Source organism: Lynx canadensis, chromosome D4, assembly GCF_007474595.2.
Source record: "Lynx canadensis isolate LIC74 chromosome D4, mLynCan4.pri.v2, whole genome shotgun sequence".
NCBI classification, from domain to species: Eukaryota; Metazoa; Chordata; class Mammalia; order Carnivora; family Felidae; genus Lynx; species Lynx canadensis.
The window spans coordinates 29,817,320-29,833,978 of record NC_044315.2 but is presented as its reverse complement, the minus strand read 5'-3'; the positions used below and the strand labels follow the sequence as shown (position 1 = coordinate 29,833,978).

Here is a 16,659-nt window from a genome sequence, read left to right as displayed (position 1 = left end):
TTACTGTTTGTAATTAAAGACATAATGACATAATTAAAGACAGAATGACAGACACACATGCACACATACAGATATATATATTCTTTTGAATTACAGGCAAACTGGTCCTCAAAGACTACTGAAAAGGCAGACACAATACCTATTGGATACCATGTGACCATTTAAATGAGGCAATATAAAACCTAATCCATTGTTTTGCTCTTAAGTCACCTGCAGATTGTTTCATTATAAGAAAACTGTATTATGGGACGCCTGGGTGGCTCAGTCAGTTAAATGTCCGACTAGCTCAGATCATGATCTCACAGCTCATGAATTCAGGCCCCAGGTCAGGCTCTGTGCTGACAGCTCAGAGCCTGGAGCCTGCTTCAGATTCCATGTCTCCCTCTCTCTCTCTGCCCCTCCCCCACTCACACTCTGTCTCTCAAAAATGAATAAATGTTAAAAAAAAAACCTTTTTTTAAATAAGGAAACTCTATTCCCAATTATAATTCATAATTCAATCTATTTATATATCCAAGATGATACAAAATCTTAATTTTAACTTGTCAAATTCCATGAATTTGAGAATTCTGTAAAATATTGGGAAATTTTAATAAAAATCTAGGATTTTGCATCCATTCTCAATTTTAATTTCTTAGTCAAGTTAAAAACCAAAAGTGAAAGCAGTAGATGATGAATTACTGATGTTGAACACATTATGGGCACAATGTATACAAGGAAACTTCTGGGGTGATATGTTCATTATCTTGACGGTGGTATTGTTGTGATCATTTCTTGGGTGCATATATTTGTAAAACGTGCCAAACTACATACTGTAAATTTATCCACTTTACTGTGTATCAATTATACCTTTAAAAAGTACATAAACAACATCCAAACATAAATATACACACACCCCCAACAAGTATGCTAAAACTAATAAGCCTGACAGAACCAAATTTTGTGAGGCTATGGAGCAACCATGATGTCATAGATTGTTGGCAGGAATGCAGAATGGTACAAACACTTTGCAAAGGCTTGGCAATTTCTTACAAAACTAAGCACACATCAGTTTTTGACCAAGTAATTCCATCCATAATTATTTACTCAAGAGAAATGAATATACAAAAGATTGTTCAAGAAAGTTCTTAACAGTTTTCTTCATAACAACTAAAAACCAGAAATAGCTCAGATGTCCGTCAGCCAGCGGGAGGATGGATAAACAAAATGCAGTATCTATACAATGGAATACCACTCAGCAATAAAAAGGAACAAACTATTTAGGCACTCAATAACATGGATGGGTCTCAAATACTATGTTAAGTAAAAGAAGGCTTACACAAGAGTGCACATGTATGATCCTATTTATATGAAAAAGCAAAACTAATCTATGACAAAAAAGCACAACAGTGATTGCCTCTTAGGAGTGTTGGGAAGACCAGCAAGAAACAGAATAACCTTTTCTGGAGTGATGATAAAATTCTATATCTTGAAAGGGTTTATTTGGCTTATGCAGAAATACATACTGGCCAAAACTCATGGTAGGGTGGGTACACTAAGATTTGTGCATTTCATTATAAATTTTACTTCAAAATGAAAAAAAAGAATTGTAAATAAATACTGACTAGCTAATGACATGTATGCTCAAGTGTTTGGGGCTAGGATATGCTAATGTCTGCTGCTTTAAAATGCAACAAAACATGGCTTGATGGATGGACAGATAAGTGATAAGCCATGTATAATGACATGTTAACAGAATCTAGGTAGTGGGTATTCCTTGTACAATTCTTCTAACTCTTCTATAAGTTTGAAAAATCAGTTTGTAAGATCGTAGTGATACCATTTTTTTGCACATTTATGTATCTGTGTTTCCTGGACATGTATATATGAAGTATATGCATGTGTATGTTTATGTGTGGTATATTCAACTGCTCCCTCTCAAATCAGATCCTTCCAATTCACTTAAAAAATACTCAAGTTGCTCCTATTCCCAAATAATACAAAACAAACAAAAAGAAACTTCCTCAAAATCTTATCCTCCTTCAGGTACTACTAGATCACTCTTGTTCCTTTCAAAGCCACATTTCTTAGAGAGGTAAACACACTTCCTATATCTATGCCTTCACCCTATCTTATCTGGCTTGTGATTCCCCCACCTCCCAAATTCCAGAAAAATAGCTCTTGTTCAAGATACCAATACTTTCCAATGTCACTAAATCAAATGGGCATTTTAAAATCCTCATCCCTTGAAGAATGTAAAATAACAAATTGACTTTTTAAAACTTTGAAATGAGGGAAGCAAACTTTATATGGTTTGTAAACCAAGCTTTTTTGTGAGGGGGGAGGAAGGAGGGAGGGAGGGAGAGAGAGGGAGGGAGAGGCAGAGAGAAAGAGAGGGGGAGAGAGAGGCAGAGAGAAAGAGAGGGGGAGAGAGAGCACATGCATGTGCATGAACAGGGGAGGGGCAGAAAGAGGGGCAGACTCCTTGCTCATCACAGCGTCCAATGCAGGGTTTGATCTCACGACCATGAGATCATGACCTGAGCTGAAAGCAAGACTCAGATGCTTAACCAACTGAGCCACACAAGTGCCCCTGTAAACCAAGCTTTTTTAAAAATAAACGCTCAATTTCATAATATAGCCAAGTCAGAATGTGAGAAGGGGAAAGCTTAAAGGATGATATCAGAAAAAGGGGGAAAAAATGAAGATTATACTATAGTCCAAATGGTAAATGCCACTAGGAAAATTTCATAGACCATTTTCACCTAATTCTACTGTATTTTTGAAATTCTACTAAACTTATGAACTATTGTTAACATTTCTTCAACTGGTTTACTCACTGTATCTATAGAAACTCCATCTTTTTTTTTTTTTAATTTTTTTTTTTTTTGAACGTTTATTTATTTTTTTGGGGACAGAGAGAGACAGAGCATGAGCGGGGGAGGGGCAGAGAGAGAGGGAGACACAGAATCGGAAACAGGCTCCAGGCTCTGAGCCATCAGCCCAGAGCCCGACGTGGGGCTCGAACTCACGGACCGCGAGATCGTGGCCTGGCTAAAGTCGGACGCTTAACCAACTGCACCACCCAGGCGCCCCTATAGAAACTCCATCTTAAATGAATCTCCCAAATCACCTATTTATGCAGAAATTTTTTCTTAACTTTTTTCAATGTTTATTTACTTTTGAGAGACAGAGCAAAAGCAGGGAAGGGGCAGAGAGAGAGAGAAGGAGACACAGAATCTGAAGCAGGCTCCAGGCTCTAAGTTGTCAGCACAGAGGCTGAGATGGGGCTCAAACCCATGAACCGTGAGATCATGACCTTAACCGACTGAGCCACCCAGGCACCCCTATTTATGCAGAAATTATTACCTGAGTGACAAGAATAATAACCAGAGATGTTATTCTCCAAGGATGAAAAAATCCAGCGAAGTATCAAAACTAGTATAGAAACTATGTCCTAATCTTCAGAAGACAAGCCCTCAAGCTTTTCACAGCACATTTGTAACACAATTCAAAGCCTTTCAATGATTTTGGTGTATCGGGTAACAGAAAACTGTACAGTAAATTCACTTTTAAAATATATATCATAAAATAAGGGGAATTTCTTTATAACATGGACTTCAGAGATGAAAGACAAATTTGAGCTTAAAACATGCAAAAGAATTTGAATTGTATTTAGTAGTTTTAGTGGGAGGAGATTCCCAGATACTCCCCAAAACAGTCACTTTTTGTAGCACACTCGTGTTTCTGATTTTGCAGATACTCAGGCAACGGGTAGTCAAAGAATTGCTGGAAAGGACTTTCCACTGTGGGCAAAAACAATAAAGTATATGTAAAGATAGTCACAGAGGGACTTTATCATCTATTTTCCTCTGGTATTCATCTATATACCCTGGTCACAGATGATAGTTTCCTAAAGGCTCCTTTCTTTATTCTTGCCACCTATTCTCCTGAGAAAGTAAATTTGCTTATTCCACAAGCAATTATTTAGCACCTTCAACGTGCAAGCCTAGAACTGTATGCATTGCCTGGGCTGAAAGGGACAAACAGTATGGCTAATGGTAATACACTACAATTATAGAAGGACTTAATTTTACTCTAACTTTTTACATCAGAGCTTTATACATAATTGTATTAGACTATTTTTAAATGTTAAAATTAGTTGTTCACTTACCTTTGAGTTCCACTAAAAATGGAAGTGTCATGAAGAATAAAATAGCTTAAATTCAATTATAAGGAAGGAAACATGGAAGGATTTAATCACAAACGAGACAAACAACCCTGAAAATCCAGAGTGATTGTATAGTATAAAGTCTAGCTTCAGAACTCTAATCTTTTTGGATCACAAACCTTTGTGAAAAGCAGCTTCTGACAGGGCTCCCAATAATCCCCAACTGTTGGTATCCACAGCCTTGTTAATCTCCCCCCTTGAGTAAGAGCTGATCTTAGCACTTGCTTCCAAAGAAGCAAATATGGCAGGGTTCCTGGGTAGCTCAGTAGGTTAAGTGCCTGACTCTTGATTTCAGCTCAGGTCATGATCTCATGGTTCTTGAGATCTAGCCCCAAGTTGGGGCTGCTTGGGATGCTCTCCCCTGCCTCTCCCCTACTTACATGTGCACCCACTCTTGCACTCTCTCAAAAATAAATAAACATAAAAAAATAAAGAAGCAGGGGCGCCTGGGTGGCTCAGTGGGTTGAGCAACCGACTTCAACTCAGGTCATGATCTCACAGCTTGTGAGTTCGAGCCCCGCGTCGGGCTCTGTGCTGACAGCTCAGAGCCTGGGGCCTGCTTCGGATTCTGTGTCTCCCTCTCTCTCTGCCCCTAACCCACTCACATTCTATCTGTCTCTCTCAAAAATAAATAAACATTAAAAAAAATAAAATAAAAAATAAAAAAGCAAATTTGGCAAAAGTGAAGGGCTATCTCTTGTGTGATTAGGTTACAAAAGACCACAAAAGAGGGTAAGTGCTCTCTCTTACCCTCTAGCTCTCCCTGATGAAGCATGCTGCCATGTTATAAGAAACTCTATAAAGAGGCCCATGTAGTAAGGAACCAAGGGAAGCCTTCACCAATAAATAGCTCACAGTGAACCGAATCCTGCCAACAACCATGTGGCCAGGAAGGGAATCCTCCCTAATCCAACCTTGAGGTGACTGCTCCCTTCTGAGAGGTGGAGCCAGAGGACCCAGCTAACCTATACCTGAATTCCTGACCCACAGAAAGTAATGATCAATGTGTACTGCTGTACGCTGCTAAATTTTGGAGTAACTTGTTACACAGCAATAGATAACTAGCATATATCCCCTCTGAAGAAAAGTACATCTGTAGGGGCACCTGGGGGGCTCAGTCAGTTGAGCGTCTGACTCTTGGTTTCGGCTCAGGTCATGTCATGGCTTGCGAGTTTGAGCCCCGTGTGGGGCTCCACGCTGACAGCACGGAGCCTGCTTGAGATCCTTTCTCTGCCCTTTCCCTGCTCACACCCTCTCTCAAAAAAAATAAATGAACTTAAAAAAAATAATAAAAGAGGGGTGCCTGGGTGGCTCAGTCAGTTGGGCATCCAACTTCAGCTCAGGTCATGATCTCATGGCTCGTGAGTTCAGGCCCCAGGTCAGACTCTGTGCTGACAGCTCAGAGCCTGGAGCTGCTTCAGATTCTGTGTCTCCCTCTCTCTCTGCCCCTCCCCTGCTCCTGCTCTGTCTCTCTGTCTCTCAAAAATGAACAAACACTAAAAAAAAACAAAAAAACTTTTTTTAATTAAAAAAAAGAAAAGTATAGAAGTTTACAAATTCTGGCACATATTATGGGGAAATAGGAAGCCTCTCTGAAGTCCACCAATAGAACTCCTAGTGGTCCAGGGATCCCAGATCAAGAAACTTCTGATATGATAAACTCTAAACAATATACATAAAAGTCCTGCAGAAAATCAACTTAATTATGCTAGTAACTTAACAAATGTCAGAATACCTTCTTTCCATACAGTATTGCTAAGAAAGTTCAATTATTTTAAATATAAGCTGATATCTTAGTACCACTATTACCAAAGGTAAAATCAAGTCAAGTTATACCAAATCATTATTTTCAATAATGTATTTCATAGATACTAAATAAGTACTGAGGATAAAATAATGACTAAACACCATCCTAACTTTGAGAATTTTCCTGTTCAGTGTGTGAGAAACATAGGCACACACAAAATAGCCATTATAAGATTTGGGAGTACAAATAAAGAATTGTATATGGTATCTACTCATGGACATAATAAAATGACTTTAATGAATTTTAATTATAAAGTAATTTTAAAAAATACCTGTACTGTTTTCCCAAGTCCCATGTCATCACCAAGAATACATCCTTTTCCTTGGATGAAGTGTGCATAGAGAAACTGGGCTCCTTCCCTTTGGTAGTCTCTCAAATACCTGTTAATAGTATAAGGAATAGAGTCTCCGTCTTCAGATAATGGAAAAGCAACGGCAGATGATGGAAATTTTCTGTCTGGGAAATAAGGTTTTTCCAAATCTTCATCATCAAATATAAAATTCCTGGAGCAATCTTTAACAGATCTAACTTCATGAATTCTTTTAAGAGGTACTTTCCTTTCTTGAAAATCTGAATATAAGACGATTGCAAATGATTTCCCATTTTCATCCACTGTGACAGATTTTATGCTTGCTTCACAAAGTGTCTCATTATCTGGAGAAGGGGCAAGACATCTTTCTCCTGGATGCCATATGTCTGTAATAATACAGAAGAAAATAAAATTTCCAAATATAACTTATAAAGTAACCCCCCATTTAACCACTGCTATGAGAAAAAAAAAATATAACTCACACAAATACCCTTTCCAAATTACTGAAACAAGATAAGTTATAACACATATAGATATCTTCCTAAAATATATTATCAGATATTCTCCTATAATAATCAGAATAAAGGGTATATAATTTATTTCCAGTTGTTCTCACCCTGGCTGTCTGTCATAATCTCGTCAAACATGCTTGAACACTAAACCACAGTGGTTTAGCGGATATGGGCCATGGGCATCTGGTTTTATTACTTTGGCAGATATTGTTGAATTCAAAGGGTGATTCTGATTCACAGCCATGGTTGAGAACCACTGGCTGAGATATTCATGATGATTCATGAACATTATATATATTATTCATGATATGATAGACTATTGTAAACGGGACTTGATAATGAGTAAGCTAAAATCCTCTAGACAGCAACACTTTTGTGATTCTTGTGTCTGCTTTTTTAGTTATCCCATCGCCTTTCTCTGGAGACAGCTGTGTCTTCTTATCGTCAATATTGCTGCTTCTAAACCATTGCTTGAAATTGTATACAACTAACCAAGGCAATCTCCAGTTCAACTACAAAGTTATGTGTGCCAGCTTTGTCACAGCTTTCTTCCCTTCTAGGTTTTGAAGGGTTCCAGTTCTTAAAAAAGAGATGAATTCTAAGATCTCTTTCTGCTAAGATTCTATTACTGTTTGAAAATTCTGACCCCTTTCTATATGTGTATTTATCCCATCCTTAATTGTACAGCTTTCTGTTTTATTTTCTATTCAGAAAATACAGCACTATGACTAGGGAGGGGAATATCTTTAGAGCATACAGCTAGTATAATTAAAAGACATGAATAGAGGAAATAAAGTAAAAATAATTTTCTAAATGGAATTTCTTATAACAAGAACTCCAGAGGAATTATATGGCTACAAGTGTATGAATAATAGGAATTTTTTTTTTTTTTTTAAGTAGGCCTCACACCCAGTGTGGAGCCTAATGCCAGGCTTGAATTTACCATCTTAATTGCAGAATTAAGATCTGAGCTGAGATCAAGGAGTTGGATGCTTAACTGACTGAGCCACCCAAGTACCCCTCTCAAATATTTCTTATTGAAATCAGACGATTATTGGTAGTTTCTTAGGGTCTTTCCAATGATTTCTTGTTAGGTTTTTATGACATTCATGATTATAATATGACTCGTATATCTATACTGTCTTAAGCATGAATAGCTCACTAAGCTATTCCTCATCAATTGTTCCTCAAAAGTAAAGTCATTATTCCTACCAACTTTAGTAAGGTTGTTTTACATAACAATCAGAAGTACACCAAGAAAAATCTGTTCTCCTACTCTGATCTCTGGATCCACACAATTTGAGAATTGTCACACAATTCTAAAAACATAGTTTAACGTGAAACTAAAACCTGGATCCACCGTAGAGGGCTAACAGATAGATCTGTGGGCTCTATTTTCATAACAGTACTGTTTGAGCCTTCAAACCTCTATTAACCCCTATAGCAATTCTTAACACATTTCTGTTTCACATGATTTGTTTGCCTATCCAGAAAATGCTTTCTAATTTTTAGGCTTAAGTCATTAATGTGTGTACTATTCAATGTATGTTTTAACATCAATTATCTGCCAAATACTGTACCACACAATAGGTATAAAATGAAAAAAACCAATGTCAAAAATAATGATTAACCCTTACTCAGAACTAGTCTTTCCTAATCTCGTTAAATGGCATCATCACCTAGCCAACTTGTCATGGTAGAAAACATTCAGCCAGTCCTTATTCCTCTTTTTATATTACTCCCTACATTCACCACCTCAGAAAGTCCTGCTGGTTCTACCTCAAAATATATCACTTTCCTTCATCATGCTACCACCTCTCTAAAACAACTGTTGGCAAACTTTTTCTGTAGAGTCAGATTTTAGCTATTTGTTATTTTAGTTTTGCAGACTATACTGTCTCCTACCCTTGTAACACAAAAGCAGGGACAGAAAACACATAAACAAATGTGCCTGGTTAGTTTGAGGGAAGGCTGGAATCTCTCTGTATCAAACTCTAAAACAAATAGTTTAAACTGGGAGGATTTCCTGTTGGATTGGAGAGTCATCTTTAACTTCGTTTCCTCCTGTCCTTCATTCCAAACTGGCCTCCTCGCTGTTCCTCAACCATGGCAAGCATGCTCCCACCTCAGGGCCCCAGAGCATTCTTTCTGTTCCTTCCACCTGCACTCTCCCAAAATACCCAAATGACTGACTCATTCACTTCATTCAGGTCTCTGCTCAAATGACATCTCCTAAGAGGTGCTTTTTCTGACCACTGAACCTAACACTCGCCACCACTCTTACTTTACCCTGCTTAATTCCATTTTCAGAGAAAAATATGAAATGTTTGTTGTTTATCTCAACTTCGTTCCCTAGAGCAAGGACTTAACTTTGTTCACTGCCATATCCTGGGCACCTAGAACAATGTTTGAATCTCAAATACTTATAGAATTAACAAATACATATAGCTAACATGTGAAGACTGATGTGTGCCAGGCATGTGCTTTAGATGCAGTAGTTCATTTAAGCCTCACCACCACCCTTTCATTAGTTCATGTACGTAATATTGTTAGTTTCATCTTGCAAATGGTGAAACAGATAAAGGCTAACCAGCTTGCCAATGGTTACACAGCTAAAAGCTGGCAGATCCTGGATTTGAACCAAGCAATCTAACCCTGTAGCTACCACCGGTACCATTCACACATGGACGAACAAGTCCCTGGAACTGAATGGTCCCTGCCCCTTTTAACTGAGAGATGAGCATCCCAGTCCCTACAAGCTCCATTCAGCAGCTTCATTACTTAGTTCATCTGCCAGGCTTCTATGAGCGCTTATATTTGTGATCCCTGAGTTATAGCGTCATCAATCCCCAGCATTCAGAGTTGAGGCTTGTTGTATAGACCTCTAAACTTCTGCTCTGAATTCTTCATCTATTTAATAAGATCGATATCTTCCTCAAAGGAAAGCATGTAGATAAACAATCAGCATATTGCTGGGCACAGCATTCAGTATCTGATAGCTTTTACTGTATCACTTTTAATAATGAAAGCTATTAATTTGGGGGGCAAGAAGGCATCCCTTTTGACCTGTAGCAGATAACCACACCCTCTTTAAACTCTCTCTTGATGGCCCATTAAAGGTTGACCGTAAGGCTCTTACTCAGTACATCATATATTAAGCTCTTTGTGAAATAAAGTGAACTGAGTATCTCAACCTTTAGTCACCTACGTCACAAATTTCTACCATTCGCTAAGAACTGGGGCATATAAGGATAAAGAATAAACATACCATATATTTATTGAGTGCTTACTATGGGCCAGAGCTGGGTCACGTTAAGTGCTTTGCATACACCATCTTATTTAGTAATCACAAGAACTCAGCAATGATCTCAATTTTACAGATGAGGAAACTGCCCAAAGTTTCTCAGCAACTGTCAGAGCCAGCACTAGATCCAGTCTGACTCCAGAGTCCAGGTTCTCAACACCAAGTCCCAAAGAACTGGTCCCAGACTCCAGGAGCCACTCAGAAGAGCCACGGGTAAAACCCCAACCCCAAGAGAACTGGCAGGAATGGGTCCAACACGGCGCAATAAAGACAGGTGTCTGGGTGGAGAGGTGAGCTCGGAGCTTGTTGTACCTTTGCCGGCGGCTTCCGCGCGAGGCTTGGGGGCAGAGGCATCCATCTGGCCAAGGGGAGGGGCTGGGCGGCCTGGTTGCGTAGAACACCCAACAGGAGGCCGAGGACCCCGAGGAGGCGGCAGGCGGGAAGACCACTTCCTGCAGCCCTCCGTACATCGCCCCCCCTGAAGTGCGACGCCGCGGGACAAAAGGGAGCACAGGTGGGGCCCTAGAGAGAAGGGATGGCGGCGTCCGAGGCAGCGGCAGAGCCGGAGGGCGCTGTGTTGGCTGGCAAGGCGGCGCTCACCTAGTCGTCTCGAATTCGGCCAGTGGGGGAGGGGGGAAACAGCAAGCCAGCAAGGGACCCCTCACCCTCCCTCTCACAGTTGGCCCTCCCTGTCTCTACTTTCCCCAGCAATTTCCAACCCTAAATCGGAAAATCCCGCGAGATCAGGCTCCTGAACTGTCATTGGGATCTCGCGATAACAAAATCTTGGTTCACAAGGGCGGAGCAATCTGCCTGCCATCTTTGCTCCGGGAAGCCGGTGAAAGGTTCGCGACAGTTGCAATTATCGCGAAGTTTAAGATGGCTTTCCTTCCCCGCGCGGAGCTGGCGGGATACAAGGAAGCCGGAAGACAGATGTGGGCTAACACCTACCGTGGTCTTTTAAGGGCAGACCTATAGCGGGAGACCAGCTCCGCGATCGTGGCCCGCTGGTTTATGTTTGGTGCTTCCCCGTGTATGCACACGCCTTGGAACCTGAGGTGGCGAGTGATTCCCTCCTGGAGTGCTGTCTCAGCCGGGTGGATCATCCACCCGGATGCTGACGCTTCACGGCACCCACGGGAGGCTGAGTACATTCAGCGCGTTTTCCTGGGTCACACAGTAAATAAAATACAGTCCTAAGTAACCTGAGTGCAAAACCAGCAACACATGCCAGAAGTAGAAGACAAAGGTTAAAAAATACTATGAAAAGGTAAAGTGTTTTTACTTGTATCGTCTAGTTATAGTGGTTTGTGTGACACATTATGGAAAAACACTAGGCCGACTTTCGGTCTGGGTTTGTAAAAGCATCATCAGAGCAGCACGCTACTCACAAGTTAAGGGATACGGCTTATTTATACCACAAATTTTAGTGGCTTAAAACAGCCCAGGATTAGGGACAAGACAAATTTATTATGGTACACTTCTGTAAGTCAGAAGTCTAACTGGGGTGTCTTGAGGCTAAAATCGAGGAATCAGCTGGATTGCATCTTTCCTGGAGGCTCTCCAGCAGAATCCCTTTCTTTGCCTTTCTACACATTCCTGCCACCTGCCTTCTATCTTCAAAGCCAGAGCTGTTGCATCTCTCTGATCCTTCCATAGTCACATCCTGGGTAAAATACTTAGATCCTAAGAGCTCTTACAAGATTGGGGCTACCGGAATAATCCAGGATAATCTTCCCATTTGAAGGACTGTACCCTCAATTACATCAGCAAATTCCTTTGCCAGGTAAAGTAATATATTCATGGGTTCCAAGATTAGGATGTGAACATTTTGGGGGGCTCATTATTCTGCCTACCAAAGGGTTTAAATGAGGAAAGCTATATGGCTGTTTGCTTTGCAATAGATAACTATTCTTTGAGAGATACAAATAATTAGCAGTATGTTTTCATAAAACCCTTCATCTAGAATAGCACTTGTTTCTGTTTACCAACAGGCAGAAACCTTATATCTAAGAAAAACATCTAATTCATCCACTGTGTGTGAGATGTTGGCCCTCACACATCTGGAGAGGTTATGTCATTTAACCTCATTGCTTCAGTGTCCTCACCTATGATAGCAAGTACTTGGTCATAGGAAGGAATGTGTGGATTGCTATTAATGTTATTGATGGAATGCATCCTCTTGAACGTTGCATGGTTCTGCATAAGCATTGCTTCATTTTAGTATTTTGGCTAATTTTAATATTTTGGTAGTATAGTTATTAGATATATTCTAATCTATTAGATTAGAATTTTAGACTACATTCTAATTTAAAACACCATGGACTGTAAGGCATATTATTTAGGTACAGCCAAAAAAAAGAAAAACTGCTCTTTATATAAATTGTAACTCTTAATTTTTAACATGCATCCTGATACTGGAAATCTTTTTTTTTTTTTTAATGTTTATTTTTGAGGGAGAGAGAGACAGAGTGTGAGCAGGGGAGGGGCAGAGACAGAGGGAGACACAGAATCCAAAGCAGGTTCCAGGCTCTGAGCTGTCAGCACAGAGCCCAATGCAGGTTTCGAACCCACAGGCTGTGAGATCATGACCTAAACTGAAGTCGGACGCTTAACCAACTGAGCCACCCAGGTGCTCCCTAGAAATTTTTAAACATAGGAAAAAAATTTGCTTCTTGGAACTGATGAAATACATCTGTTATACTTAAACTCTTTTCAAAATTGTTTCTAAAATCAATGGCGATTGGAAATTTCAACCAAGCTTACTTTTTCTTTTTACAACTACCAGAGAAGTTTGATGTATTCCCCAACTGAAATAACTAGTTGTGTAATACTTACTCTTCCAGAAGTGTACTAATTTAAGATCTTGATCTTTAAAAATCAAGTGGTAAGACAAAACCAGAAGTAAATTTTTTATTTTTTATTTATTTATTTTTTTAAGTAGGCTCCACACGCAGCATGGAGCCCAGTGCAGGGCCTAAACTCACAACTCTGAGGTCAAGACCTAAGCTGAGATCAAGAGTCAGACGCTTAACTGACTGAGCCATCCAGGTGCCCCAGAATTTTTATTTTATTTATTATTTTTTAAAAAATATTTAATATTTATTTATTTTTTATAGAGACAGAGAGAGTGTGAGTGGGGTAGGGGCAGAGAGAGAGAGAGAGAGATACAGAATCCAAAGCAGGCTCCAGGCTCTGAGTCAGCTCAGAGCTTAATACGAAGCTCAAACTCATGAACGGTGAGATCATGACCTGAGCCAAAGTCAGATGCTCAACCCACTGAGCCACTCAGGCACCCCTAAATTTTTATTTTAATGAAAGAGATCATCTGGTTGAAGGAATACTCTTGTGACTAACAAAGGAAGAGGGGTCTTCAGTTTCTGAGTATTTATTTTTTAACCTCACCACCATGTTTGTAATGCATAGTGAAGCAGAAAAAATCATGACATAAAAATATGTTTTAATGGGGCGCCTGGGTGGCTCAGTCGGTTGAGCGTCCGACTTCAGCTCAGGTCATGATCTCACAGCTCATGAGTTCGAGCCCCGCATCAGGCTCTGTGCTGACAGCTCGGAGCCTGCAGCCTGCTTCAGATTCTGTGCCTCCCTCTCTCTCTGCCCCAACCCACTCGCATTCTGTCTCTGTCTCTCTCAAAAATAAATAAACATCAAAAAAAAAATTTTTTAAATATGTTTTAGTGAATTAGATGCTTCACAAAATTAGATATCCTTAAACATCCCTTCTCCCAGGTAACAATAGCTGTTGTCTGAGGCCATTGCAATGACGTCCTTGTCTAGGTGCTGGTGTTATAAACATCTAACACTGTAATGCTAATCACTGCAAAGTGAAATTCAAAGTCTTGGGAAATACTTGGGAATTCCTGAAGCCAATATAAAAAATAAAAAAGGATCTAGCAAAATTAAGCCTATTAAAACAAAAAGAGGGGGCGCCTGGGTGGCTCAGTCGGTTGAGCGTCCAACTTCAGCTCAGGTCATGATCTCGCGGTCTGTGGGTTCGAGCCCTGCGTTGGGCTCTGTGCTGGACAGCTCAGAGCCTGGAGCCTGCTTCTGATTCTGTGTCTCCCTTTCTCTCTGCCCCTCCCCCACTCATGCTCAGTCTCTCTCTGTCTCAGAAATAAATAAATATTAAAAAACAAAAACAAAAACAACAAAAAGAAGAAGCACAGATGACGATAACAAAGACATTTCAAAAGAATATTACTTCGATATCAAAGAGGCCCTTGAGAAAGATGATTAAACCTTCTAATATTTTACCAAAAAAGTCTTTCTTTATGCTTACACTGCAAAATTCGAACATATATCTATATGTGGTTCATAAACCTCCAAAATTGTGAGTTAATTAATCAGAAGGGCTCAAGAAAAAAATAGGTGTTTCAGTCCATTTGTGCTGCTGTAACAATACCACAGTCTGGATATCTGATAAACAACAGGAATTTATTTCTCACAGTTCTGGAGGCTGGGAAATCCAAGATGAAGGCATGAGTGAGCATGGTTGTGTTCTGGTGAGGCCCCTTTTCCTGGTTCATAGCTGGCAACTTCTTGATATATCTTCATATGGTGGAAGGGGCCAGAGAACTCTGTGGTATCTCTTTTTTTAAGGGCACTAATCCTATTCATGAATACTCCACATATGTGTGCGACATCACATTGGGCATTAGGATTTCAGCATATGAATTTTGAGGGGACACCAACATTCAGGCCATAGCAATATGAAAACTTTGAATGAGAAATTCTTAGTTAGATGATTTTAAGTTGTAGCATTTCTCTCTTGATATAATGTTCCAGCCACTGTATCAAGGGAAAGAAAGGGAGAAGAGATGAGTAATTTCTTGTTCTTACTCATCTAGGCATGGTAGAAATAGATATGTTCTTTACCAATAAATGATCTACACCCTGAAGTTTCAAAGTCAACATTATTCAACAGTATTAATATACCTAACATTACTGAACTGTAAAGTTAAAAATGATTAAGAAGGTAAATTGTGTGCGTGTGTGTGGCAGGGGTGGGGGGTGGTAACTGCAATTGAAAAAAAAAAACAAACAAACAACTAAAGACCTGGGTCAACAGAAGGACAATTTAAGACTTGACCAAGTGTAGTGAAAGATCCGTAGTAAATGGCAGTACTAGGAATATAATGAGTATTGTTACATCTTGAGTCTTCACCAATGCCATTTTTACTTCATAGACTCATTTAACATTAAAACTTGAGGAAATCTCAGAGATCCCTTGATCCAATGTTCTAATTTGAAGATAATAAGGTAATTTGAAGGGCACCTGGCTGGCTCAGTTGGAAAAGCATGCTACTCTAGATCTTGGGGTCATGAGTTTGAGCCCCATGTTGTGCGTAGAGATTATTTAAAAAAAAATCTTAAAAAAAGAAAATGTTTAAAGATAATAAGATAGTTTGAGAAACATTAGCATATTTTCCCCAAGGTTGCAAATAGCAAAGTCAGGACTAGAACATGATTCCTCATTCTCATTCCAATATGATAGGTGTATATAAATATTATTTCACAGGAGATATTTTTAGATTTGAAAAGTTAAAACTTTAGAGTTTGTTTCCTGTAATATTTCATATCTCGTGTCATATAATAAGCCTAAAAATCCTGTAACAAAACACTAAGACCTGCAGATTGAAATACTTTTATAAAAATACTCAAAATGCATTGCTGGCTGAGCAGAAAAAAAATGTAGAATACTCAGAGGCCAAAAATAAGGAGGAAACTGAAAACCAACTTTTTTTTTTTTTAATTTTTAACGTTTATTCATTTTTGAGAGACAGAGCATGAGCGGGGAAGGGGCAGAGAGAGGGAGACACAGAATCTGAAACAGGCTCCAGGCTCTGAGCTGTCAGCACAGAGCCCAACGTGGGGCTCAAACTCATGAACTGTGAGATCCTGACCTGAGCTAAAGTCTGACGCTCAACCCACCAAGCCACCCAGGCGCCCCTGGAAACCAGCTTTTTAAGCTGACACTTATGCCACTGCTGTCCTGGAGGCATTTGCCCATCTCAGTTACAGAAAAGGTCTGAGTTTTATCTGTCCTATGGGGACAGAAGACATGATCTTAACCTCTTACAAGGTCGCAAATTGTAACTGAGACCCTCATTTGAAATCAGATGCCCTGAAAGGCCACTCTGTCAGTGAAATACTGGGTAGAAGAAAATCTGGACAGCAGAAATGGGGGAAGATGAAGAAAAGTGACTTGTCTGTTTTGGCATTGGCTCTTCCAACAGGGTGTGCGTGTGTGTGAATTTCCTTTGATATTTTGACACCACCGCCGTGCCCTCAAATGGATTTAGGATTTGAATTCATATAACCTGTATGATCTAAGAAACTCCAAGCCAAGGTAATAATGTAGTGCCAGGTTAATTGCATCCAGGCTGGTAAAAAGAAGCAAGCTCATGCTCTCTAAAGGAAAACAAAGATTTGTTAAAACAAAGATTTCTCAGGGCGCCTGGGTGGCTCAGTCAGTTGAGCATCTGACTCTTGATCTCG

At 39.7% G+C, this 16,659-nt stretch overlaps 1 protein-coding gene across 4 annotated transcripts in view; it reads right to left on the bottom strand.

Annotated features, from left to right (window-relative positions):
* ERCC6L2 (ERCC excision repair 6 like 2) overlaps nt 1–11,040 on the bottom strand; it is a 139,105-nt gene extending 128,065 nt beyond the window's left edge. Inside the window, exons 1-2 of one of the 4 annotated variants that reach the window (XR_003964085.3) lie at nt 10,456–11,038; nt 6,289–6,713 (exon numbers count right to left, since the gene is read on the bottom strand). Coding sequence is in view for 3 of the 4 variants with exons in the window: in XM_032595490.2 (XP_032451381.1) it covers nt 6,289–6,713; nt 10,456–10,501 (471 nt within the window). In the remaining variant the exon portion in view is untranslated. Of the gene's footprint in view, nt 1–6,288; nt 6,714–10,455 lie in introns of all 4 variants that reach the window. The other 3 variants (XM_032595490.2, XM_030293002.2, XM_030293003.3) reach the window with 3 other exon arrangements.
* Nucleotides 11,041–16,659: the final 5,619 nt, after the last annotated feature.